At 39.1% G+C, this 26256-nt stretch overlaps 1 protein-coding gene across 3 annotated transcripts in view; it reads left to right on the top strand.

Annotated features, from left to right (window-relative positions):
- Positions 1-24900, top strand: part of KDM7A (lysine demethylase 7A) — an 80598-nt gene extending 55698 nt beyond the window's left edge. For 2 of the 3 annotated variants that reach the window (XM_082631837.1, XM_082631838.1), the window contains exons 10-20: positions 422-513; positions 3258-3347; positions 9803-10012; positions 11542-11666; positions 11880-12034; positions 13292-13389; positions 13877-14025; positions 14188-14396; positions 15720-15805; positions 17742-18015; positions 18674-24900. In XM_082631837.1, coding sequence (XP_082487963.1) covers positions 422-513; positions 3258-3347; positions 9803-10012; positions 11542-11666; positions 11880-12034; positions 13292-13389; positions 13877-14025; positions 14188-14396; positions 15720-15805; positions 17742-18015; positions 18674-18768 — 1583 coding nt within the window. In that variant the 3' untranslated portion in view covers positions 18769-24900. Of the gene's footprint in view, positions 1-421; positions 514-3257; positions 3348-9802; positions 10013-11541; positions 11667-11879; positions 12035-13291; positions 13390-13876; positions 14026-14187; positions 14397-15719; positions 15817-17741; positions 18016-18673 lie in introns of those variants that run through there. The other variant, XM_082631839.1, reaches the window with a different exon arrangement.
- Positions 24901-26256: the final 1356 nt, after the last annotated feature.

The raw sequence follows: 26256 nt of genomic DNA, 5'->3' as shown, positions 1-26256 counted from the left end.
AGCCTTGCTGCTACCTTAGGGAGGCCCAGTTATTTTTCCCATTGCACCCTCCTCCTTACCTTCTAGAGAGAGCCACCACCCTGACTTTTGTGAAATCCTTTTCTTCAGTTTTATCACCGTGTCACTAACTAAAATAGTTTAATTTTGTCCATTTTTAGACTTCTTGTGAGTAGATTCCTACTGATACTCTTTTGTGACCTGTCTTTTACTCAGCATTATGTTTGTGAGCTTTCTTTTAACTGGAGCATTTAGTACAACTACATTTAATGTAATACTGTTTCTTTTTCTTTCTCACCTTTTCAACTGATTGTTTATTATTTCTCCATTAACTTGTTTGATATTTGGTGGTTACTCAAAACCTAAAGTTAATCCCTTTGTCACAGAGCACTAACTCCTTTCCCCCTCAACTTCATTGCCACAGAACTGAGAGAAGATGGTTTCCAGCCTCAGACTTACCTAGTACAGGGAGTGAAAGCGCTGCATACTGCTTTAAAATTATGGATGAAAAAAGAAGTAAGTAGTTGTCTTTGGTGAAATAATTGTTAATTTTTACATGGCAAGGTCAGGAAGAGTCCTTATGTTATTTTGGAGTAGTAGAAGGAATGGAAATCATGCTTTAAGTACAACCTGCATTTTATTGGATAGTATATACAAATGTACTGGTTTATGTTTATATTTATGAGAATGAAAGTACCTTGGTACTTCTTTAACCTCAAAAAGAAAGTAAATTTGAGTATATCTAGGATATTGACTAAGAAATGAACATGTAGATATAGAATAATAATATATAACTTTGAGCTCACATAGTGTGCTAACCACTGTGCTTAGTTGTTATATCCATAAACTCATTTACTCTTCAAAACAACTATATGAGGTTGGGGTACTCTTGGTATCCCCATTTTACATATGGGGAAGCTGAGGTTCAGAGTTTAAGAACTTGCCCAAGACAACTGGTGGAGCTAGAATTAAAGCTCAGTCTCTGTGTTTGCAAAGCCTATGCTGTTATCCCTCTGCTAGTCTTATGTAAGAACGAAGGAAAAGAGAGGTCAGGGTTCAAGCAGGAGATTTCCATTTTTCCCCAAATGTGGTCTAGTTTGCATTTGAATCCCACCACCTCTAAGAGGTCATCCCAGGTCTCCTTTTGGAAGCAGTATGTCCTTTCCTTATGCGTCCATAGCGTATCTCTTGTGCCAGTGGACTTAAAAATAATGTCCATAAAGTAATGTGTCCATGTCCTCTTGTCTAAGTTTATAAGCTCTTGAAAAACAGGGACTTTCTCATCTTCATTTCCCTCCTGGAGCTTTACACACAATGTTTTAAAAAATGATAAATAGTTGAGCTGATGAAAATACATTCCCATGCTAATTTCTCGAATGTCCACCTGAAATAAAAATCTCCCTCTTAAAAGATATTGGGAGACAGTAATTAATAGGTTACCCTCCCAATAATTTTATGCTCCCTTTCACTTTATTATCATTGCTGCATATCCATTAAGAGTAAGGGCACTGTGGAAGCATTCAGGAAAATAAAAATCATGTCTCCCAATGTCAAAGATGTCATCATCTAAATGACAAGTAAAGGCATAAACAGATTACAAAAGTATATAGTATATAAGAAGATAAAAACAAAATAAAGGGTATGTTGCAAAAACCATGTAATTCTTTTCCTTCTGAAGGCTGTAGACAAGTTGTTCTCAAACTTGTCTGTTTATCAAAATTGCCTTTAGAGCTTTTTAAAAATAAACTCCCTGGGCCTCCCTGGTGGCGCAGTGGTTGAGAGTCCGCCTGCCGATGCAGGGGACACGGGTTCGTGCCCCGGTCTGGGAGGATCCCATATGCCGCGGAGCGGCTGGGCCCGTGAGCCATGGCCGCTGATCCTGTGCGTCCGGAGCCTGTGCTCCGCAACGGGAGAGGCCACAACAGTGAGAGGCCCGCGTACAGCAAAAAAAAAAAAAAAAAAAAAAAAAAAAAAAAAAAACAAAAACTCCCTGCTTCTTCCTGAGAGATTCTGATTTAATTGAGCTGGGGTAGGATGTGAACCTCTGTTTTTAACAGACTTTGTAGGTGATTTTGATGCACAGTAAAACTCATCAATAATACATACTGTTGGGCTTCCCTGGTGGCGCAGTGGTTGAGAGTCCGCCTGCCGATGCAGGGGACACGGGTTCGTGCCCCGGTCTGGGAAGATCCCACGTGCCGCGGAGCGGTTGGGCCTGTGAGCCATGGCCGCTGAGCCTGCGCGTCCGGAGCCTGTGCTCCGCAACAGGAGAGGCCACAGCAGTGAGAGGCCCGCGTACCGCAAAAAAAAAAAAATAATAATAATAATACATACTGTTAATTCATTGCATTTGAAGTGCACTTTTAAAAGCATGATGTTTGCAGTTAACTGTAAACCTTGCTCTAAGATGAGAGGTAGCTTAGCATAGTGGCTAAGAGCGTGAACTCTGGAGTCAGAGGCTTGGATTCAAGCCTTAGCAATGCTGCTAATAAACCGCTGACCTGTGCTTCAGCCCCTCAACTGTAAAGTGAGAGTCCTAATAGTATCTCTGTCATAGTGTTGTTGAAAGGATTTATGAGTTAACACTTGTAAAGTACTCAACTGTATCTTGATGTCGTTAGTTTGTTTTAACAAACTATGCTAAACCAAGGAGAGGATGTAAAGCAGAAGTAACAATTAGTATGTTAAGTGTGCCTAAAAGGTCAAAACTTTCTTAGATACACAGATTAATATTTGGAAATAGACATAATAAATAATGACGGCAGTTTGCAGTTCAGTAGATATGGTAACTCACCAATTAATTCCTCTTTCCTGTGGATGGGATCTTTTCCCTATTTCGCTTTCAATGTGAAAAGAAAAAAAACTTTGCGAATTAGATTTCCCATGAGAAACTAGGATTATTTTAGTGCCTATGTTCCCCCTTACAGATCCTTTCGTATTATGAATTAAATTTAGTTAGTTTCTTTACTAATTATAGTAGTAGTTAGAATTACAGTAGGCTTTGAGGTGTAGAGTCCATATAGAACAAAATTTACAGTAAGACAAGTCCATTTTTAACTCAAGGTAAGAGGATTTTATGAGTTAATAAGGATCTCCTTAGAAGATATGAAACCAACCACATGAGCTCTGAGACCTGACTTGTGGGTATTTGGCCTTGTCTGTAAAATCTAGAGAACCTGAAAATTGATTTAGTAAATTAGTTTTTACATCTTAAAATGTAAGTAACTTTGGTTGTCTTATCTTTGTTAATCCAAATACAGCTTGTATCTGAACATGCCTTTGAAATTCCAGACAATGTTAGACCTGGACATCTTATTAAAGAACTTTCTAAAGTAATTCGAGCAATAGAGGTAAGAGTAGAAACTATCATCTAAATGCCTGGTTACTATCTGCTTTGAGAAGCAGTTGGATCTACCACCACACTACAAACATTGGAAAGCCCTGACACTCTTAGAAGAAATAGAATGCACTGTGTCTTGGAAGGAGTCTCAGGTTTTCAGGCTCCCAAAGTCCTACGGAGAAATCTGGAATACTGTATCATAGTGAAGTAATAAGGAAGCAGTTACCAGGTTATTTCAGGTTCTTCAGGTTACTCCAAAAATAAAAAAATACAGCATAAACAAAACTTTCAAATCTCATTCATTTCTGCAATGCAGAGATGAATACATGTTAAGAAATGAAAGAAAGAGAAAAGGTAAGATGAGTGAGAGCTGGGTGAAACTGAATTGGAAAGAGGGGTGACACAAGTAGGGTGGGGCACGGAGGTCCACTTGAGTGAAAGTATTTACAGCAGCTCGTTTAGGTGAATGCCCTTTGATAAAAGCCCATGAAGTCTTAGATTAGGTGTTTTAATTTGTTAATTAGGAGCTATTCTAGGTATTAAAGAAAGGGGGTTTTAATTAAAGTAATTCTTGAGGAAGGTGGTTCTGTTAGTGTCCAGCTTGAACTGAAAGGAAATTAAGTGGAGGAATGGCGGCTAACTGATACAGCTCAGATTAGGGCTGTGTTTGGGGAATGAAAAGAGGTGTACGTCTAAGAAATATTAAAATGTTGGGTTTAATATCCTTGGATAGAGTATTTCATGTAATTCTCAATATGTTCAGATATGGTAGGAAATAATTTTCTGTTTTTGAAGAGCTGCATATAAATGGATTTTAAAAATCAAAAGTCACATATTTAATCTTAAATATATATGTAAATGGTTAAATATATAAATATCATATATAATAACAACCAAAACTAAGAATAAACTCAATAAGAAAGGTTTAGGTCTATATGAAAAAACTATAAATCTTTACTAAGAGAAATAAAACTATAGTTGAATAAATGGGAGTGTCATTTCTGAAATATGTCAATTCCAAATTAGTATTACAAATTGAAAATGGTAAAATATACCTGGAAGAATAATTGGACAAAAATAGTCAACAAAGTGTTTTTTTGTTGTTTTTGGGTGGGTTTTTTTGTTTTTTTAATTGGAGGGTAGGGAGTACAGAAGGAAGCAAAATGGCAGTAGAAAAATGTACAAAGAAAATATAAACAGGTATTTCACCAAAGAAGACATAGAAATGGCCCATCCAATAAACATATGAAAAATATTCTCAATATGTGAAAAAGTATTCAAGTACAGTTTGCCACATAATTTATGATTTCAAATGATCACTTATCAAATTGGCAAAGATAAAATTCTTTATTTTTGTGCTGCTGGTAGGAAGTGTAAATAGTTCATGCTTTCTAACTGGCATATCCCTTGACTTAGCATTATTTTAATAAAGTAAATAAGAGGAATCCAATTAAACTTTGTACATGACCATACCTGTTTACCACTGTCACCTCTTGGAACCAAAATGATAGTAAAAGAATAAAAAGCAATATCCCCTGAAGACAACGAGAATAATAGAGATGAAGAACTCCAACAAAACTTTGGAAGCTGGAAAGCAAATGTTCAAGTGGTAACTGACTTAGCAGACCAGAGAGAGCTAAAACCTGTGTGGGCAATGGGAGAAGACCAGAGCAGGTCTTATTTGTACAGTAAAACCTTCAAAAAGTTCAGCAATCAGGGAAACTAGGACCCTCTGAATAGGAGAGTGGAGGTGGGGTTGAAAGCAGGATTGATTAAAGGTCTATTTAAGAAATAAATTGACCTCCAGATCCCTGCCTTAACACATACAAAAAACTAGAGATTTAATTTTTTAGAGGTTGAACTTGAGACTGGACTTTGGCCACTGAACCCAGCTGAGGGAGATGGGTACCGTACTGAAAACAGGAGGATTAAGTGACAGTCTGCATAGTGAATGACTCTTCTTCCATGTGGCTCCCCAAAACCCTGGCAGTCTGGCCTGTACCTCCCAGGCCAAAAAGAAGATCCACTGATGTTGACAATTTGAAACCTTCAAATGGAACAACCCAGATTCCTATAGTGAAACCCATCAGTTGGTAAAGCCCCACTCACACAGAGCTCCCAATTAGCTTTTTCCTTTTTACATACAGTGAAATGCACAGATCATGAAAGTACAATTCGAGTTTTGACAAAAGTATATACCTGTGTAACCCTTACTCCAGTTGAGCTAAAAATCATCTGCATCACCCCAGAAGGTCATTTCTTGCCCCCTTCTATTCAGTCTTTGACTATCATAGCTACCACTGTTCTGACCTCTCCTGCTATATCATAGATTAATTTTGCCTATTTTTGAATTTCAGATAAAGGCAATCATACGGCATATAGTGTTTTTGTGTCTGGCTTCTTTAAACATAAGGCTTTTGAGATTCATTCATGTTGCACCTGTCAGTAGTTCTTTTTCATTGCTGAGTAGTATTCGGTTAAATGAATATACCACAGTTTGTTTTCCATCTTCTGGTGATGAATATTTGGGTTATATGCAGATTTGGCCATTATGAATACAACTGTTATAAGCAACCTGTGTGTCTTGTGGTAGATACATGTTTTCATTTTTCTTGGATAAATACTTGGGAGTAGAGTTGTTAAGTCATAGGGTAAATGAACTTTTAACTTTATGAGAATCTGCCAAACAGTTTTCCAAAGTGGTTGTACCATTTTACACTCTCACCAGTAATGTATAGGAGTTGTAGTTGTTCCATATCCTTGCCAGTAAGTATTTGGTGTTTTCAGTCTTTTTAATTTTTGCTATTACAGAGAATATGAAATGTTCTTTCATTTTCATTTCTTTACATTTTCCTGAAGACTGATGATGTTGAACACCTTTTTGTGTGCATGGCTGTCTGTATATCTTCCCTTATGAAGTATCTGTTTGAAGTTTTAGCCCATTTAAAAAATTATGTTGTTTTTATTATTGATTTTTAGGAGTTTATTATATTATCCTGGACACAAGTTCTTTGTCCTTTGGCATGAATTCATTCATGTATGTACGGATGATATATATTATATATGAGATATATACATATATATAATAGTAAATATTTACCCACAGCCTATGGCTTATCTTTTCATTATCTTCATGGTGTCTTTTTTTTTTTTTAACTGTTTTTCCCCTTGAGATATAGTTTGTATGAAAAATGGTGTCTTTTTATGAGCAGAAATTTTTAATCTTGAAAAAGTCCAATTTATAATATCTTTTTCTTTTATAAGTAGTTAGTACCTTTTTGTGTGTCCTCTCTAAGAAATCTTTGCCCACCCAAGGTCTTGAAGATACTTTCTTTTTTTTCTAGAAGCTTTTACATTTAGGTAAATGGCCAATCTAGAAATTTCATACATAGCGTAAGGTAAATTAAGGCATTATTTTTTCCCCATATTTTTATCTAGTTTTTTTAGCACCATTTCTTGAAACCAGTTAGCTTTTTAATGCTTCCCTTTGAAAATGCATAGAAAGCCAAGAAAATTTTTTAAGACAAAGACCAAAAATAAAGGATAAGAAGGGGAAAAAAAAGTATTCAGAGGAAACAATCAATAAGCAAATAAGTCTCTAGCCCAAAACCCAAACATAACTGATACCCTGAAGAGAGAAAAGAGTAAATAGTACCTCCATGAAAAAAGAACAGGAAGCTTTAACAAAGGAACATTCAAAGAAAAAAGAAAAGGAGCTCTTGGAAATTAGAAATAAAATAGAAACAAAATTTAGTAGAATGGTTGGAAGATAAAGTTGGAAAAATCTCTCCCAAAGTTAAAAAAAAAAAAAAGACAGAAATAGGACAGAAAAATTAGGTCGTTTTACACAATCACTGTCAAAATAATGTGAGTTCCAGAAAGAGATAACAGAGAAAACAAGATTATCAGAAGAATAATCAAAGAAAATGTTTTAGAATTCAAGGACACACCTTCCCAAATTGAGAACTCTACAGAATGCCTGGTACAGTGAGTGAAAAAAGACCTATTCAAAGGCACATTTGGTCACATTTTAGAATACACGTAATGAAGTATATCCTAAAAAGCATCAAAGAAGGAAGTATGGGTCATATACAAAGAACTGGGAATGAGAATAATATCAGATTTCTCAACAATAACACTACAGACTAGAAGGCAATAAAGCAGACTCTTTAACATTCTGGGATAGGAGGGATGCCAACCTACAGGTCTGCGTTCAGCCAAGCTATAAGTCAAATAAGATGGTAAAGATGTCAGAGAGGCAAGGTCTCAAACAATTTACCTCCATGTTCCCTTTCTCAGGAAACTCTTAGAGGATGTGCTGAGAGGGAGTAAACCGAAAAAGGAGGAGCCCTGGAATTCATTCTTCCAACAAATACTGAGTACCTACTATGTGCTGTGTCCCATCAGGAATGGTCATAGAGCAGTGAACAAAACAAAGGCCCTGCCCCTGTGGAGCTTAGTAGGAAGAAGCTGGCCGTAAATATTTTAATGTCTCAGGAATAAAGGAGTGCTCTGAAGAAAATAAAGGAGGGGAAAAGGGTAGGGAGTGACAGCCAGAGATAGGGGGGCGGGGATTGCAGCTTTATGTGGTAGAATGGGAGCAGGTCGGGAATGGCCTTTGGTATCATGTGCAGGCCCAGAGTGCAGCTCGTCCAGGATGGATCAGGAGAATGAAAGGCTCCATATCAGTTGTTGATCTGAAATTCACATTTAACTGGGCATCTTGTACTTTATCAGGCCTTCCTGTCTAGGAGGTCTGTCTCCAAAGAAAAATATAAAGATTGATAAAGTACTTAATGTGTTTGAATGTTTGCATTCTTCTAGTGGGAATTTGGGGATCAATTAGTGATAAATACATAGCAAGCAAAACAGATGGAGATGAGGCAATTATAAACTCAAGGGAAAGTCAAAGGATGTAAAAGGAAGTAAAGGTAATAATAGTATGTTACATGGCACTGGGTTGTAAATAATTCTCACTGAGTCCAATTTAAATACTGAATACTGAAGGAAGAGAAAGTGTGTGTGCCTTTAGGAGAGGTGTGCAAAGATTAAGGCTTTATCTTGCATAGTAGGGATTCAATAATGTCTGAAGCTGAAAACCAAGAAATAACAGTTTAAACATGTTCTTTAGACATTTGGAGGCAAATAACTGAAACAACAACAACAACAAAAAAACAGGGCTTCCCTGGTGGCGCAGTGGTTGAGAGTCCGCCTGCCGATGCAGGGGACACGGGTTCGTGCCCCGGTCCAGGAAGATCCCACATGCCGTGGAGCGGCTGGGCCCGTGAGCCATGGCCGCTGAGCCTGCGCGTCCGGAGCCTGTGCTCCGCAACGGGAGAGGCCACAACAGTGAGAGGCCCGCGTACCGCAAAAAAAATAATAAAAAAATCTTAACTTAAAAAAAAAAAAAAAAAAAAAAAACAGCTACAAGAGTTGGAAGTGCTGGGTATATACCCCAGAGAATTGAAAGCAGGGTGCACACACATGTGCACGGCAGCATTATTCACAGCATCGAAAACGTGGAAGCTCTCCGGATGTCCATCACAGATGAATGGATGAACAAAATGTGGTATATACATACAAGGGACTATTATTCAGCATTAAAAAAGAAGGAAATTGTGACACATGCTACAACACGGATGAACCTTGAAGTTACTGTGTTAAGTGAAATAAGCCAGTCACAAAGGGAGAAATATTGTATGATCCCATTTACATGTCGTTCCTAGAGTAGTCAGATTCATGGAGAAAGTAGAATGGTAGTTGCCTGGACGGGGGCTAAGGAGGAGAGGGGAGTTATATTAAGAGTTTGAGAGGATTAAAAAGTTCTGGTGATGGTTAGACAACAGTGTGAAATGCACTTAATGCCACTGAACTGTGGCATTTTACACTTTGGTAAATTACATATACGTTATGTATAAATTACGTATACATATATTATGTGGTACAAAATTCTGTGTATGTTACTACAATGTTTAAAAACTTGCAAGTTGTTACCTCTGGAAAAAGCGAATCAGATGGGGACGAGTAGAGTGCGCTTTTCATGATAAGCTTATAGAGTTTTAATTTTTAAAGCTACATAGAGATGTGTGACTTTGGTTTAAAAAGCATTTATTGATTTATGCAATTAGGTATGTGAAAGAATTTCATCATAGGGAAGAACTGGAAGCAGCCTAAATAATTGCCATTAAATATTAGGTCAATAAATTATGCCATATCTCTACAGTAGAATATGACACAGCCTTTAAAATATACTGAAAATCAAGGAAATATGTTCATAGTATATTACGTGGGGGAGAGAAGGGGAAAAGGTCTCAGCAAAGCTGTTCAAGTTTTATAATTTGGTATTCTTTGTTTATATGATTAAACTGAATGTTTTTTGTTTTCTAAAATATTTTTATGGCTGATTATTTAGTCAGGTATGTTTGTGGCCTTGTCATAAAAATATCCTGAATTTCATTCTTAAAGGAAGAAAATGGCAAACCAGTTAAATCTCAGGGAATTCCTACTGTATGTCCAGTTTCACGATCCTCAAATGAAGCAGCTTCCCCATACCATTCCCGACGAAGGATGCGGAAACTTCGAGATCATAATGTCCGAACTCCTTCTAACCTAGACATCCTGGAGCTCCACACGAGGGAGGTGCTCAGAAGACTGGAGATGTGTCCCTGGGAAGAGGCAAGCTTCCGTTCCATGGTCACACGAGAGACTTGGTCGTTTCTGAAAGGCCTTCAGCAGGACTATAGAAAGAGAACAGTCTGGCCGTTCTTGTTGTCTGATCTTTGCTTAGTGCTGTAGGGGTCAGCGGTGCTTCTGCTCGTGACAGGGACATGCTTCAGGGTAGAAGTAGGACAAACAGATCTCATCTGTTCGCCGGCACGTTTACTGAGTGCTTACCAAGTGCCGCGTGCTCTTCTAGGCTCTGGAGAAGATACCAGAGTGAGCGTAACCTAAGTCCCTGCCCTGGTGTAGCTTCCATCCTAGCTCAAGTTGGAAGGATTGAAGTCAGAGACAGATATTAAAATAGTATAATTTCAGATAACAAATGTTATGAAGAAAGGGAGCAGTAGAGCCAGAGAATAAAAGGGCTCGGGTGGCTGGCTGCTTTAGCTAAGGTGGTCAGAGAGCCTCTCAGGTGGGTGCATTTGAATGCCACTTACATAGCAGAAGTCAGATGGATACGCAGACTTGAGGAAGAGTATTGCAGACAGAGGGAAGAGCAAGTGCAGAAGGCCCTTTCCTGGCCCAGCAGCAGCAGCGTGGGTAACTGTTAGGCTGGGAGTCTGTTAAACCCATGACTACAGTTTGAGAAGTGATGGCCTAATGGACAAAGGGGAGAAGCAGTGGGGCAGTAATGAGCTCAATGTAGGGGCCTTTGTAAAACATGCTAATGACATGTGGTGAGATCCATATCATCCATGATTTTACATCTTGAGGATAATTTAAAATGAATAAGATAGCAGTATCTCTTAATTAACATTTAAAGAAGCTATATAGAAATGAAAACTTCCTTAAATATTTTAAATTTTATATAATTATATTTATACTGTTTTAAGCTTTTGTTGTTCTAAACCGCCTTAAACCCGTAGCCATCTAGGAGAAGATTTAGCTTATTATAAAAGGTTCTATTTATTATTAAAGAAAAATACTACCACGAAAAGGAAATATTCTTTATGTATTGAAAACCAGCTACTGTTGTGCCTTTGTGTCACCCGGTGGCCTTTGTTCCCGGTGATAGCAGGGTGATGACATGTAAATTGCTGGGAGTGCCTGGTGGGAAGACTAGAGATTAGGTCAAAGATAGGGTGACTGGAAAGGACCCAGCAGCTAGCACTTCTGCAGGGAGAAACAAGGCAAAGAGAATTCAGATACATGAAGGCAGTACTTCTCCAGCTTTTCAGTTTTTCAGCTTTCTGCAGAGTGAAATGTCTGAATTCACTTGTTAGAGATTTTATATTCTGCGTTATAGAATGTGTTTTATAGTTAACTGGCCCTACAGAAAGGTGAACCGGATTCATGCTTTGGTTTTAGGAACCATTTAGTTTTCGTGCCACACCACTGCAAACGCCCTAGCCTCGGAGGCCGCCCGGCACTCTTCAGCATGCAGGGCTTGCGGGGGGAGGTGGTGGGTGGTATACAGTTCTTTACTTGTCAAGCTGGTATATTTGAGGGCGGAGGTTAAGTAAGTTCTGTTTTTATACTTTAAGGACACTTTGAGCTCTAAACTGAATGGAAAATTCAACAAACATCTCCAGCCATCTTCCACGGTACCTGAATGGAGAGCGAAAGATAATGATCTCCGATTACTGCTGACAAACGGAAGGATAATTAAGTATGTGAAGTAGATCAAAGTATCCAACAGATTAGTTTTCAGTGGATTCCCTCTGTTCATTTAATCCCTGGTCCAGACCATTACACAGCTGCCTGAAATATGGGGAAAGTGTCTTAGTTCTCTATTTTCTCTGTAAGTTAAGGAGGATTTAATACCATTGGGCTACATGGTTGCACTGTTTTCTGACTCGGTTGTTTTTCCCACTGTATACAGGGATGAGAGACAACCCTTTACGGATCAGAGTCTTTATACAGCAGACAGTGAAAATGAAGAGGATAAGAGAAGGACAAAAAAGGCAAAAGTGAAGACGGAAGAGAGCTCAGGAATAGAGGGGGTGGAGAATGAAGCGTCTCAGAAACCACTTAACAGTATGTTTGTTTTAATGGTCATTTTAAAGGTCTGCTCGTTACCCATGTGCTAATAATATGTAAAGTAACTTGCTCATTTTAAAGTGCTTAAATCAGTAGTCGGATTACAATTTCTGTGTCCCTGATACTCTTTTGAGAAGTCTGGAGCATTTCTGAGTCGTCTCTCCATCAGGGAAATGCCAGATTTGACCACCAAGTGAGGGGTGGCGTCCAGGGAAGGTGGTATGAGTGACGAGGATGTCGCCGGCCAGTGACACCCTCATCTAGTGACAGTTTTTACAAGAGTCACATGAAGTTCATGCATCTTACGGACCTCTACTCCAAATAATAAAATAATAAAGTTGCAAGTTTAGTCCTATTTCTGAGATAATTTTAGCTAACATACATGTGGTTTTCAGAATTAGGAGACATATATAATTGGCTGATCTGAACCTGTTAACAACCCATGTATTGTTTTATTTGACTGCCTGTTGACAAGAAGGCCTCTACTTGGTTATTAATTGGTTGTCATCAGTATGATGAATAGTAACACCTCCTCCTCCTCGAGATCTTTCTTCTTTGAATGAAGTCTTCATTTTCTCAACATTTTTCAGGGCCTCCATATACCCTTCTATCTTAAAAAGGAGTTAAATATTTTAGTACTTGATAAGAAACTGTTCCAGGTGATTAACATTATTTACTCCATGTTGGATACCTCAGTCCTGCTAATTCTGGGTAAGTTGGGTATTGCTGTAGTTGCTGACTCTGCCTTTGTTCTCGTGTCGGGGGAGAGGCAGCTAATCAATGGAATTCATCCAACAGTTGCTACAGCAAGAGAGAGGCAGGGCTGGAGCCTGGTTCACGCTTGTTGGATTCACTGTCTACTTGAATGTGTCTTAGGCTTAGGAGACTTTTGTTTTGTTTTGTTTTCTGTTGAGAGAAATAACGCACAACGGAAAGTGAAAAGCATCTTGCAGCTAATTTTAGTGTTAGAGGTTTTTTTCTGGAAAGAAATATAAAATAATCAACCCACCCATATAAGGATTATATCACCATATTCAACAAATACCCCAGATGTTTTAAGAATACACGTTAATCTGTATCTTGGTCAATTAGGGAGATAGTCCATGGGGGAAGAATGAAATGAAGACAACGAAAGCAGTGAGAAAAGGACGGAGCAGGAGCGATTGAGACATCTCACAAAGTTAGACAGGCTTTGGATGGCACTTCATTCAAATTCTAATGACTCTATTTTTCTCTCATCATTTTCCTTCTCAGGGTTTTTAACAAGTGTGAAATCAGAACTCAGGAATCGATCATCGGAATATTCTGATATTTCTGATTCAGAAGACTCTGGACCTGATTGCACCGCACTGGTACGCCTGGAGCCCTGAACTTAAAGTTAGGTGACAAAAAGATGAGCACCCACTTTCCTTTACCTAGGAGGAAAGTTCATGACAGCTTTCCCAAAGCCTGTCTCTCTGACCTTTGTGGCACAGGGCCTTCTCTGCAGTGGTAATTATACACACACATCCCATCATGTGACTATTTACATCTGGTCGACATAGCTTTTGTCTGATTTTGGAAAGGGTGGAGGGAGATACTGTTCTCATGTTTCTCGTATTTCTCTCATAGGTTATATTTCATTTTGCCTTAAAGAAAACCTGTACTATGTGGGTTTTTTTACTAAGGAATTATGTCACTGTAGTTATTAGAGATTTTCACTTTTTCATATGAAATACAGAAATAATTCCATGATAATTAAGATTCTCACTTTCCCTAGACGGATAAAGTGTTTCTGGTTAGTTTCTACAGACCCGTTCAGATTTCTTATATAGATTTGCCTCCATTTAATTATCTCAGAAAAATAATTTTACCACTGAAGAGTCTGAAAGTTCAGGTGATGAAAAGAAACAAGAAATTACATCAAACTTTAAGGAAGAATCTAATTTGATGAGGAGCTTCCTTCAAAAGAGCCAGAAGCCATCTAGAAGCGAAATTCCAGTTAAAAGGTAGGCATGCTGATGATGGTAGTCTTATTTTATTGTGATATAAATGATAGGAAAACGTTTGTTGCTTTGTTTGGGGTTTTTGTTTTGTTTTGTTTCAAATTTTACCAAAAATTTTATTAGAATTAAAAAGGTTCTTGGCTTTTTTGCTGATCCGCCCTTTAGGGAGTGTCCTACCTCGACGAGCACAGAGGAAGAAGCTATTCAGGGCATGCTGTCTATGGCAGGGTTGCACTATTCCACGTGTTTACAAAGGCAGATACAAAGCACAGACTGCGGTGGTGAAAGACGCTCTCTCCAGGATCCCAGCAGCTGCCACAGCAGTAACCATGAGGTTAGGCAGCTGTATCGCTGTGATAAGCCAGTGGAAAGTGGTAAGAAACATAAACTATAAGTCTCGGAAAAATAACATATAAGCCCCACCTTAATAGCCCTGTCATCCTAGTTGAGGTTAGAGATTATGAATAAGAACTGTTCATTGCACATTCTTAGTTGGAAATGGTGTTAAGCCTATTGGCAAAAGAATACATAATGTTGACAAATGTAAGATGCAAGTATAAGAACTCAAAATGTAAATTAATGGATTAAGAGTTGTGTCCACTGGCTGTCACAAGACAGTATTGTTTCCCTTTTATAAGTCGGTCAGAGTGGAGGGAATGTTTTGGTGTCTTAATTGATGTGCTAAGTTTGAACAACCAACTCTTTTTCCTTTTGTGGAAGCAAGTTTTGAATTGTTTCTGCTTGAGGATATTCTCTCCTACCTGAAAAGGAAGCATTAGGAAAGAGAGAAGACTCGGTGGCCTTATCAGTGATGCCACACAGTGTTTTCTTCTGTCTGCCTTTGGTGAAAAATTTTATTTCCCTAAAAATCTGAGGAGGACTGGGGAGAAGATGGTACCACATTAAAACTGAAGTCTGTTGTAGACATTGTGTTCATTCCCACCTAACTGTGTTAACTAAGTACCAGGAGCTTGACATTGATTTCACTTAATTCTCGAAACAACATTTTGGGTGTATGTAATGTGGCTTTAATAGGTAAAGGAAAAAAGACTTAGTGGACTTCACTTGCCCATACTTACATAGCTGTTCAAGAGGTTGGAATTTGAACCCAGGACTAGACCGTTTGATCTCAAAATCTTTGCTTATTGTCTAAGAGGAAACTGAGGTTTAAAGAGGTTAAGTAACTTACCTTAAGATGCATTGATAATGGAAGAACTTAAATTCAAATCTGGGTTTGTCTGTCTTTCCACTGTACCATTCTGTCTCCCTGTAGTCTCTTTGTCCCTTGAAAAGAAAGCTTCTATGGAAATGCTGCCAAATTCAGGCAAACATATGCCTTTATTCTATATGGGAAAATATATATTACTTTTAGAGAAAGTATTATTGCACTTGGTTTTACATCTATAGCAGATGGCCATAGAATTTGATCTAGGTCCTCCAGCATCTGGCACAAAATCCTGCCATAGAAAGACAGTCATTGGGAGAAGTGAAAGAATTAACATGTTAGATTGAGAGCTGGTGATTGTTTTGTTTTTGAAGGGAAAAGAGTGTGGTGAAAGTATATGAATAAAGAGTTAGTATATTCATTTTAAAATAAAATGTCAATATAAATTTACTTTCAATTTTAAGTAGCAGGCTAACTTTGTTCTTTATGATCCAGTTTGTGTGAAGATCATTTAATTAAAACTTCTCTTTAGGGTATCATGTCAAGACTGAAGATCAAGACTTGAGGAGTTCTTCCTGGATTAAACAATTTGATACAACTTCCAGATTTAATCGTCAGGTATATTCAAGGTTTGAAACGCTAAAATAGATTGTCATTGGCTCTGCTTTTGCCTTCTTTTTTTAAGCTGCAATCAGTAATCAACCACTAGACCTGGAAAGCTTAAAAATTACCATTAAACGCACATTTGAGCAGCTGTCCATTTTTAGGGATTCTGATGTAATGACTGATGAAAGGCTTATGGATAGAATGTGATCTGGAAAAGAACAGTTTATTTAAGAAAACAGTTAAAAACTCCTGGCTGCCAACACCTTTAGGTTATGTCTGGCTAGAATGAAACATGGAAGGAAAAAAAAAGTACCACGAGGATCCTTTTAGTCTCTGACGTTGTTGGTCAGATTTTTTTTTTAAATGTTATTTTATTTATTTTTGGCTGTGTCGGGTCTTAGTTGCGGCGCACGGGATCTTTGTTGAGGCGCGCAGCTTCTCTCTGTTTGTGGTGTGTGGGTTTTGTCTCTCTAGTTGTGGTGCATGGGCTCTGCAGTTGTGGCACACAGGCTTAGTTGCCCCGCGGCCTGTGGGATCTTAGTGCCCTGACCAGGGATCGAACCCACATACCCTGCACTGTAAGGCGGGTTCTTTACCACTGGACCACCAGGGAGGTCCCTGTCAGATATTTTTAGATACTGAATTTCTTTGAGAATTTGATGATAGTTACAGATTCTCTTTCCAGAAAAATATCCATCATAAATATGACTTGTGCTTACATTTTCTCGTGGTCTGTGTCCACCCTCACCCCAGACCACTCGTTGACTCCAGATTAAGAGTCCCTGCTCTAAGAGAAGGCACTTGATGTTTTAGGATCCTGGTGTATGAATGCTTATACCAAACAAAACAAACCCAGAATACCTTTTAAGAAAACCAAAACTTTACCAGTAGCCCCATACAAGGAAAGCAGTATGACCTTTTGCTGCAGACCTTGGAAAATGACAGCCGAAGAAAGAATCAAAATTCCCATGTGGCAGAGTGGAGTCCTCAAGCCTCCCCAACGCCAAGCATTCTCTGAGTAGCAGAAATATGGGTAGTTTTTATGTTCTTCCTTTGGCTCATCTATATTTTCTAAATACTTATCAATTACAGTTATAGTAAGAAAAAGAACCAAGTCATTTTTTCAAGGCAAGTACAAGTTCTTTTCATGGAAGGATATGCTCCAGGGTCAAAGGTCAGCTAAGAAATCCCTGAACTATTAAGAATTCACTTATTCAGTGGATGATTTTATAGTGCCTCACTGGTTATAAAATTTATAACTCATTAGCATTATAGGATTTAGTATTAAAAGTAAGCTATTATTTAAATCTAATGGTTGTTTTTCTAATTGTCTGAAAATAAAGAAGTAGGGGACATGATTAGCAAGATCACCTTAGAGAAGATTGAATTTCTATTGAGTGTAATCTAGCGAGGTATTAGAAAGGTTGTCACATGGAACAGCTGTTTCTTCATGCTCAGCAGTATCTGTGAGACTGCTTTAAAGCAAGTCTGTGTTGAATGCTGTTTTTAAAACTTACTTGACCGTTAACAGAATCAGAAATTCACTTTAATACACACACACACACTTAAAAACTAGTTTCGTGAGACATCACATCTGCAGCATGCTCTTTTATCTTTCCTTCTCTTTTTAATTCTGGTCAGGACCCTCTCTGTTTTGATTTCCAGACCCACCAGTCATCTATCTATCTATCTATCTATCTATCTATGTTTTCTTCTCGACTTAAATTATGAGGCATCTTCAAGACTTGAATCCTTCAGCACTTCTAGGTTTTGGAATGAGATGACCCTCAGGAGGGGTGGTTTTCTGTGGCTACTACGTTAAGAAAACCCAAGTTCAGTAATCTATTTCTTCTCCCTCTTGAATTGTTAATGCATAGAGAGGTTAAATACCTTACTTATCTTAAAGGAACCCTAAAAATTCGACCTTATTTCCTCTCTTCTTTTTTAGGATCTAAGTAGAGGCCAGAAATGCATCAGAAAGGAAGTTTCATCAGAAATCAGTCAGAAGGTACACAGTAGGAATTCTGTGGACAGCAGTGGCTCAGGCCCTCAGAATGGAAAGTATACGCAGAGTTCAAGCTTGATGTCAGGGCCGTGCCAGATAAGCAATGGCAGTGTAAGCCCAGAAAGGCCTGTTGGTGAAGCTTCCTTTTCAGTGCCCCTTCACCCCACCAAGAGACCTGCATCAAATCCACCACCTATCAGCAACCAGGCAACAAAAGGTAACTGCTACACGTGTGTAGGTCACGTACATTTCTGACTGTGTATGTTGGTGACAGTAGCAGTTTAGATAGACGTCGTCTGTACCCTCACGTGGCTCACAGCCTGCTGCGTCACACACAGCGCAGCGGTAGCAGCGTGCACAGGTTCCTATGGGGACAGAGAAGCAGGGTACCTCCGTCAACCCTGAGGAGCAGGAGGGGCTTCCTGGAGGGGGAGGTCGATCCTGGAGAGGCTGACAACGGGTGAGCCATGCTGAGGTGGGGGAAGGGACAGGGTAGACAGCACCGAAGGCAGAGGAGACAGTGTGACCCACAGGACAACGGGGAGAAAGGGCACGGCGTTATGTACGAAACTGCCCTCAGTTTCGCTGCTGAAGCACAGTTTGAGGCAGGACCGGGTAAGAGCTCGTGCTGAAGAGATAGGCAGGGATCAGAGCGTGGGAGGGTCTCGTAAGTCGTAATGAAGGAGGTTGGCCCTTCCCTCCCACGTGATGAGGCGCAAGAGTTTTAAGCAGTGGAATTCCAGAAGTGTGACCCCGCCCATTCAAGACACCGAAGGGCCTTTGCCTGCCATGTCGCCCTCGTTGAAATCTTCCAGGTGCCGTCCCCTGTGATTGTCACTGTTATTTATGCTGTGGTGGTGTTCTGTATATTATAGGTAAACGTCCAAAAAAAGGCATGGCAACAGCCAAACAACGTCTTGGGAAGATCCTTAAATTGAACAGAAATGGCCACGCACGTTTCTTTGTGTGACGGAGCTGCGGTTGTGGTCACTCTTCCTTTCGGAGACCGGTCTCGGGGTACGGGGTACGGGAGCCTGGAGCTTCCGCGCGCCCCCGCTGAAGCAGTTTGCATGTACCGTAGGGAGCACTGCCTGAAGAACAAAATGAACCTGATGCTGCATTTTCACTGTGCCACACCCACTCAGCAATAACCGTTTTGGACCTGGTGGGGAGAGGAAGAAGGAGGGTAGAACCTTAAAAAGAGACCTTGAACTGGAAAGGGTCTCTTGTCAGGGCTTGAATTTCATTTTGTTGTTGGTAGTGTTTTGATTTATTTTCAGTGGTAGGGTAAAGAATTATCAATAATTTATTTAACAGATGTTTTTTTTTTTTAAAGTTAACAGCTTTTAAATTCTTTCTTTTTTAAAGCTATTTATTTGGAAGATTTCTGGAGAAATATCTCACTAATTTAGATTTAAGAATGTGAAGGTTTTTAAATTATTTTTGATAGTGCGTGTGTTACACGTGGAGAAGAGCCACGGTAACAGTAACTAGTCTGGACTCTTAAATTTGCTATTCAGGTTAAAGTCTTAAACAGGGATTTGATGCATTAATTATTTTAAATTAAGATGTATATGAAAATCATTTTATTTTATATAATTCATGTGTTTTTTATAAGCTATTAGCTTCGCTTTTGCTAACATCCAAGGTGCATACTGTTATCCAGGTCGATTACCTATATCCCACCTTCCCTCTGCACTCCCCATCATTTCATAACGACACAAGACTCTTCTCTTTGCAGGGAAATACTTTCATAGCCAATGTGTAAGAACTACATAGAAGACCCCACATGTCTCATTTCATTTGACATTGCAATTTTCTTCTAAACCGAAAAATAGGCTTCTTGCATTTTCATTTTTTGCTGATGATATCTGGGTCCCAAAGAGTACAGCTTTAATATCTTTTTCCTACTTGTGGGAAAAGTATTGTTAAGTTTGGTTAAATTGTCATGTTTGTAGTTTTTCACATACATTTGTAACGACAGAGGGCCTTCTTCATACTACTCGTGTTGGAGGGCAGGACCAACACCTGCCACAGAGGTTATATTTTATGACGCTTTTATTCTGTATACCTAATTTGTTGGAAAATATGAAATATGGTTTGACTTAGAATATTCAAATCTGCATACTAAGCCGTAATATAATAAGACTATATATTAAGTTGTGTAGAAGCAAGCATGTTGGAGTAGATGGTTTGAGTGTGTGTGTGTGTGTGTGTGTGTTTAGTTTTTTATTTCTTAACCTTCTAAAGAATTATTTAAGATATGGATTTGGAGTAAAATGGGTGCTTTTTGCAGTTTCTTCCGTCTGTCCTAACTTAACCAGTGCACAGTGAGGTTAAGGATCTGGTTGAGCTTTAAGGAATCATTTCTCTCCTTTGTGCACAACTTTTACTAAGTGCCAGTTTTCAGTTGCTTGCAATAGCTTATATTTTCCTTTTCCGCCCCCCCATGACATAAAAACAAGTGATTTCTGCGGGGGGTGGGGCGGTGGAGATATTCCCAGTTCTGACAATAGAGCATTTTACAAGTTCCTACAAAGAAAATATAGGCAAATTGGATAAAATTTATTTTTATGGAGAAGAAATACGGCCATATTATGGGTTTGTCTTTTTTTTTTTTTTTTAACTCAGCAAGGTAGCAGGACTTTCCCTTCTGTATTAAGTATCACTTGAAGAGCTAAGAAAAAAAAGTCTATACCATTATCTTTCATGGTCACATTCAAATGTGTATTTTCAAAGAGAAATCTTTCTTACTCTGCCTCCGTTCCAGTATTTCATGGAATATATATGAAATATCTTACAAATTAGCCTTTTTGGTCCAAGTGACTGGACCACTGTCTGGGTCTTATCTGGGTGTCAGGAAGAAGAATTTTTATGGGAGTACTAAAGGTCTATAATAGGCCTACTTAAACTCTGTATGCTATGCCAAAACTAGGTAGAGATAGGTACAGTCAGTCATTTGTTGGTCATCAGAGCTCAAGATGTCCAAAATGTGGGTCTGCCTGTTTCTCCCACCTTCCCCACACAATATATTGTTGTGATGTTTTGGTTTTCTGTAGACACCATTTTAGTGTTAAAATACACATGTTTTGGTGTTAGTTTAAGCATTGAGAATTATAATTTCTTTTTCCAGCTACATTATGATTTGGGTTCTTTTGTTGCCTTTACATTTTTCACAGCTCTAGGTATTTTTAATTACCTTCTTTTTTCTTAGCTATAAAAATGAAAATAAATAATTTATTTTTATGAATTAAAATTGTAGCCAGTATCTGCCCTGTGTACTTAGGCTGGTAAATACTAATTTTAAGTAGCCAGTATGTTGAACTTTTAAGTGCAGGAACTGTGGATTCATTTTTGGCAGTGTTAGCCCATTAACTGGCTAAGTTCAAAAAACTTTCAGTAACATGAAATAACCACTAAAACAGAATACATGTAATCTTTTTGTGTATTGGTAAAAATCCAGCCACTGATCCAGTGACTTCCTTGTCAAACCTCTTGTAAAATCACTGGCTGTGATGCATCCCTTTATCTTGTGGAAATGACAGAACTTTGAAGTAACTCAGCATCTGGACTCGACTGCAATAGACAGCCTTTCGTCTTTCCCTCAGTCTCATTTATTATGTGTTGTACAGACCCTGCAACCTAGGAAAACAGCAGTGGTGGCATTTAGCTACTTATAAGCAAATACAAATTATGTCAAACACTTATGATTTAACATATGCAATTTTAAGTGTAGTAGTAGGTAATCATTTTCCTATATTGATTCAAATAAGTGACTTCTGTTAACCTGGGATCCACTGTACTGTAATTCATAATGTCACATAATATTATGCTCTCCAGTATTGATTAATGGTGTAAACTATACAAAGCTGGCAGTTTATAATAGTTCAATACCTAGAAAAACTTTGAACTTCATAAGTATCAGTTAATTTTTAAAGCATACAGAATTGAAAATTCTGACTGAAACCATCGTATAAACTCAGAAAACAAGCCCATCTTTATCACTACTTAGCACTGAATACTGCTTTATTTTTTTTGCTCTATTTTTAATAATCCTAATTATTGCCTTTTTAATGAACTCTACTGTATTTATTCATATGAGATCAGCAGGTATTTATCAGACATCTACTATGTGCCCAGCACTACTTTGTACTGTGGGGGGCATATAAAGTTGAAGCTGTATTGTTTGCTCTTGAAGGTATCTTCTCCAGGAAATAAGCAGTATTATTTTCACTTCTAAGCAAACTTAAGCAGGAGGGCCCATTCATAAGACAAAACTTTATTAGTTTTAACAGAGATACACTATACAACTGTAGAGGTAGAAGTAAAAATATTTTATACTTTCAAAATTTAAAAAACATGTCAAAAGTTAATAATCAAATGTTCGTAATCATAGGGGCATGTTACAGCATGAAAGGGAGCAGAAGGCCTCGGTGTCCGTCCAAGTTCTGCCCTTTATGTTTCAGCTGTGTGACCTCGAAGAAGTCACTTACTCTTTCGGAGTCTTAGTCTTCTCATTTGTAAATTTGGATCAAAATGCAGTTAAGAAAAACACAGAAAAGCATTCCTTAATCTGTTAACACTTAATATTTGCAGAGGATTTATCATTATTTAAGTTACAACTGACAACAAATGCACATTTATATGCTTTTTTTTTTTTTTTTTTTTTTTTTTTTTTTTTGCGGTACCTGGGCCTCTCACTGTTGTGGCCTCTCCCGTTGCGGAGCACAGGCTCCGGACGCGCAGGCTCAGCGGCCATGGCTCACGGGCCCAGCCGCTCCGCGGCATGTGGGATCTTCCCGAACGGGGGCACGAACCCGTGTCCCCTGCATCGGCAGGCGGACTCTCAACCACTGCGCCACCAGGGAAGCCCTATATGCATTTTTAAATGAAAACTGCTGTTACTCATAAAATTTGCTTCATATCAAATATATGCCCAGAGCTTGCTACCTAAAAAATCTGAAGAATCTCTAACAAGATGCTGAATTAAAGTCAGAATCAGTGCATGAAGTGAAAGAAAAAGGAATGAGATACTTTATGGATAAGAGTGAGAATGTTTATCCGCAAGTAATCATTAAGATGATTTAAAGTAATTAAAAGATAATTTTAGGTTTTTCTCAAAGAGTACTGCTTCATAGATTCTGCATACTCTTCAGGGCACTAGCATAAGGTAAAATAAGTCATGGAATTAAAATGATTTAACAACTATCCATGGTACTAGGGCGGGAAAATAAGATAGATGGGGATCAGCAAAGACAGCTCCGAGTTGGCCAACAATGGCTCGTTGGGTAGAGAGAGAAACAAACCACTGTAGTGTAGGAAGGGAGACTCGGCCGGACAGCTTCAGAAGAAAAGATTCTGCTTTTTTCAAGAAATGCTCTTTATGGTGATTAGTCAACTCCCCAAAGAGCTGATGAATAATTGTATGGTCCAGTATACTACTGCCAGAAGTAGCTATTGCAGTATGTAAGCATTTTATGATTTCATATTAAGAGATGAGGGCTTGATATAAATTTGAAAGTTTTTCAAAAGTTCATTTTTCTCGTTAATTATTAAGCTAATTGCTTCCTCCAAAAAGAGAAGTTAAAGATCACCAGTCATTTTCAGATGCCCTAAGACCTTCATCTAAAGCGGTTTTGAGAAGGTTGAACATCAGGTCTTTAGCTTAAGAGAGACAAATGAAACCCAGCCAGGGCAGTGACTCGCCTGGGGTCACAGTGGATCCCAAACCTCTGGTACTTTGCTTCCTACAACAGCCCCTGTTCTGTGGCACTGTGAGGCCTCTGCTCATCCTGTGGTGGGTGATGTCGATACACTTTCTAGAAGCCAGGTGGAAAGAAAGGGGAAGAAGTCACATACTCATTACATTGCTGTTGAACGTAATGTAATTTTAATAATGGAGCCTTACTAAAAGCCCTTCCCTTATTTTTGATTTTTTTTTCAGTGAACGTCATGCCGTAAGTCAAATATTTGCTATCCCTTACATAAAAATTTTTTAAGTTAAGGACGTTGCGAAGCAAATGCCTGTTTTCAAAGCAATTAGCTTATTGTGACTGTGGTTTTATTCTGTTTGGTGGGGTTTTTTCCCCTTTAATGGGTATGGGAAAATAATACTCATTAAGCTGCATTCTACCCCTTAGAGCCTCCCTCTCACCCTTCCTGTCCTTCCTAGTGTCCTGAAGCTTTGTCTTAACAAGCGCAACATTAAATTTTCTTTGTTAAAGCCTTTTTGAAACTGTATTCAGTGATTCTTCTAACAAGTTTGTCTGCTCTGCACTATTTCACTAATAAACCCTGGCTACCACGTAGCCCCTGACCTCCAAGTAGTTTACCTATGCAAGACCTGTGACATCCTGAATTCACTTTTCTTTATTTCAGAAAGCACCCCTAAATGGAACTTGATCAAAGATAAACCTTGTCTCCACCCAGTTTATTTTGGCCATTTCCTATTCAAAATGTCAGCTATTTTCCCCCAAGACGTTTCACCAAAACAGTGATCATAAGTGCTGGAATATATACTATTTTGCAGGAATAAAATAACCCAGAAATACTCTTATATTTCTTTGGTGGATTTTGGTTGGTAACTGTTACCAGCAGGAGGTGTAATATATAATGAGGAGTTGATTCCTTGCCTAGAATCATTTCTTCCCTCTAAGAGTCATAGGATTCACCTTTTATTTTTACAAAGCATACATATAACTTCCACGTTATAGTCAGGGACCTGAGGTGTAACTTGCTAAGTGAACCCCAAGGTTATTTTATCTTGCAAAAGAAACCTAAACCAAACTAAGGGCCTTACATTTATGGTTAGACTGAATCAAAAGCTATAACCTCAGTTTTTCCGAAAACAGCTTCTGACTGCAAAGCATGTCCTGCAGTTGTTAGGTGTGAAATAGCACTGATCAGGAAATGCACATCCGTCTTGGCAGGCTGCATTTCCTTCCGAAAAGACTTTTCTACTTTTAATATAAATTAAGCCATAACAGTTTCATGCTGTGGAAAGAGGGTGAAAAGGTTCATTTTAAGAGATTATATAATATGAACTTTCACATTTACTGTGAAATGTCGAACTTTGCCAGTGCTTCAGCAGGTTTGTTTGATTTTTGGGGGGGGTGGGGGGAGGGTAAAGGGTGGTGACAGGGAGGGGTAGTATTGGTTTTAGGGGGTTTAAATCTGTGAAATTTGAAAAGGGACAGTTGTTGGCTATGGTATTTACTAGTTTTGTAGTAATGTTTTGCTAGCCTGACTGACTTTCCTGAGCTGATTTTCATGCCCATGGTCCCAGGTGACTGTTAGCCTTTCTCGTTCGGGGTGTCTGCAGAGTAGTGTCTTGTTGTGTGGATAGGCGGTCAGTGTGTGTGCACGTGTGTCCTTTGAATAGAGAAGCACACTGTGTGACGACAGAGTGAGGTGTGGCTGGGAAGTGGGATGCTGAAGCTTTAAGAGCATTTTTTTTCGATTCATAACAGTATTTCCCATCTTTTGCCTGCAGGCAGGGAAAATGTACAGTATTTATTTTGTTTCTGTTTTAAATTTGTAAGTTTTTAAGTAGCTTACATTGGTTATTATAGGGGAGGACAAGTGACTTGTTTAAAGTTGTATTTGGTATTCCTACTTTCCAATTTCTGTATTTTAAAATATTGAAATTAAAATTGGTATTAATTCTGTTTTGATTTTTTTTTTAGCACTCGGTGTATTTTTTGCTCATTTTGTTTGAAAGCATAAATGTTGTATAAAATGTGTCTTTGAAAGAAAAAATCTGAATTCTATATCCAGTTCTGACTTTCTGTTCCCTTTTTCTGCTTATTGAGTCTTGGGAGAATTATCTGAGAATGTGAAAAACTGTCAGACTTATGCTCCTTACTAGTTCTGAAGGTTTCAATGTAAAAAGTTATGTGTCTTATTGCTTTATGGGATGTGTTGCTGGGGAAGCAGTTGCTGAAACAGAGGAACACAGAGGGGTGACTGGGGAGAAAAGGCTGCTCTGTGGCCACGGGTGCGGGTGCTTCCCGACAGTCACATAAGAGCCCTCGTTGTCCCCAGCCTGGGCCCCCCGCAGATGTTTCCTGAGCACCTGCAGAGTCCCGGGCCCTGCTCTAGTGCCAGAGCTACAGGGTGAACGAACAGCCCCAGTTCTCAGGGAGCTTCTGTGGCTGTGAAAGGCAAGGGAGAGCGAGGCGCCCTGGGCCTGGCTGCCTCGTGCAGGTGAGCACGGAAGTGCAAGTTCACCGAGGAGGACCAGGCGCCTTCTGGACACGGCACTCTGAGGGCGCCCAGCTCCAGGCCTGGGGGGATCTGAGTGTGCCGGTACAGAAGACCCAGGAAGCAGGACCAGTGGGGCCAGCGCTTCAGGGCGGAAGAGGGGCCTGGGAAGGGAGCGGGGAGGAGCAGCCCGAGCCGTGCTGGTTCCTGGAAGGCAAGGCAACCGAAGGGCCTGAGGCCTCAGCTCTTTCCCTGC

This window comes from Mesoplodon mirus (assembly GCF_964341445.2).
Source record: "Mesoplodon mirus genome assembly, chromosome: 9".
NCBI classification, from domain to species: Eukaryota; Metazoa; Chordata; class Mammalia; order Artiodactyla; family Ziphiidae; genus Mesoplodon; species Mesoplodon mirus.
The sequence above is the reverse complement of the archived record's forward strand: the minus strand, read 5'-3'. Positions and strand labels throughout refer to the sequence as shown.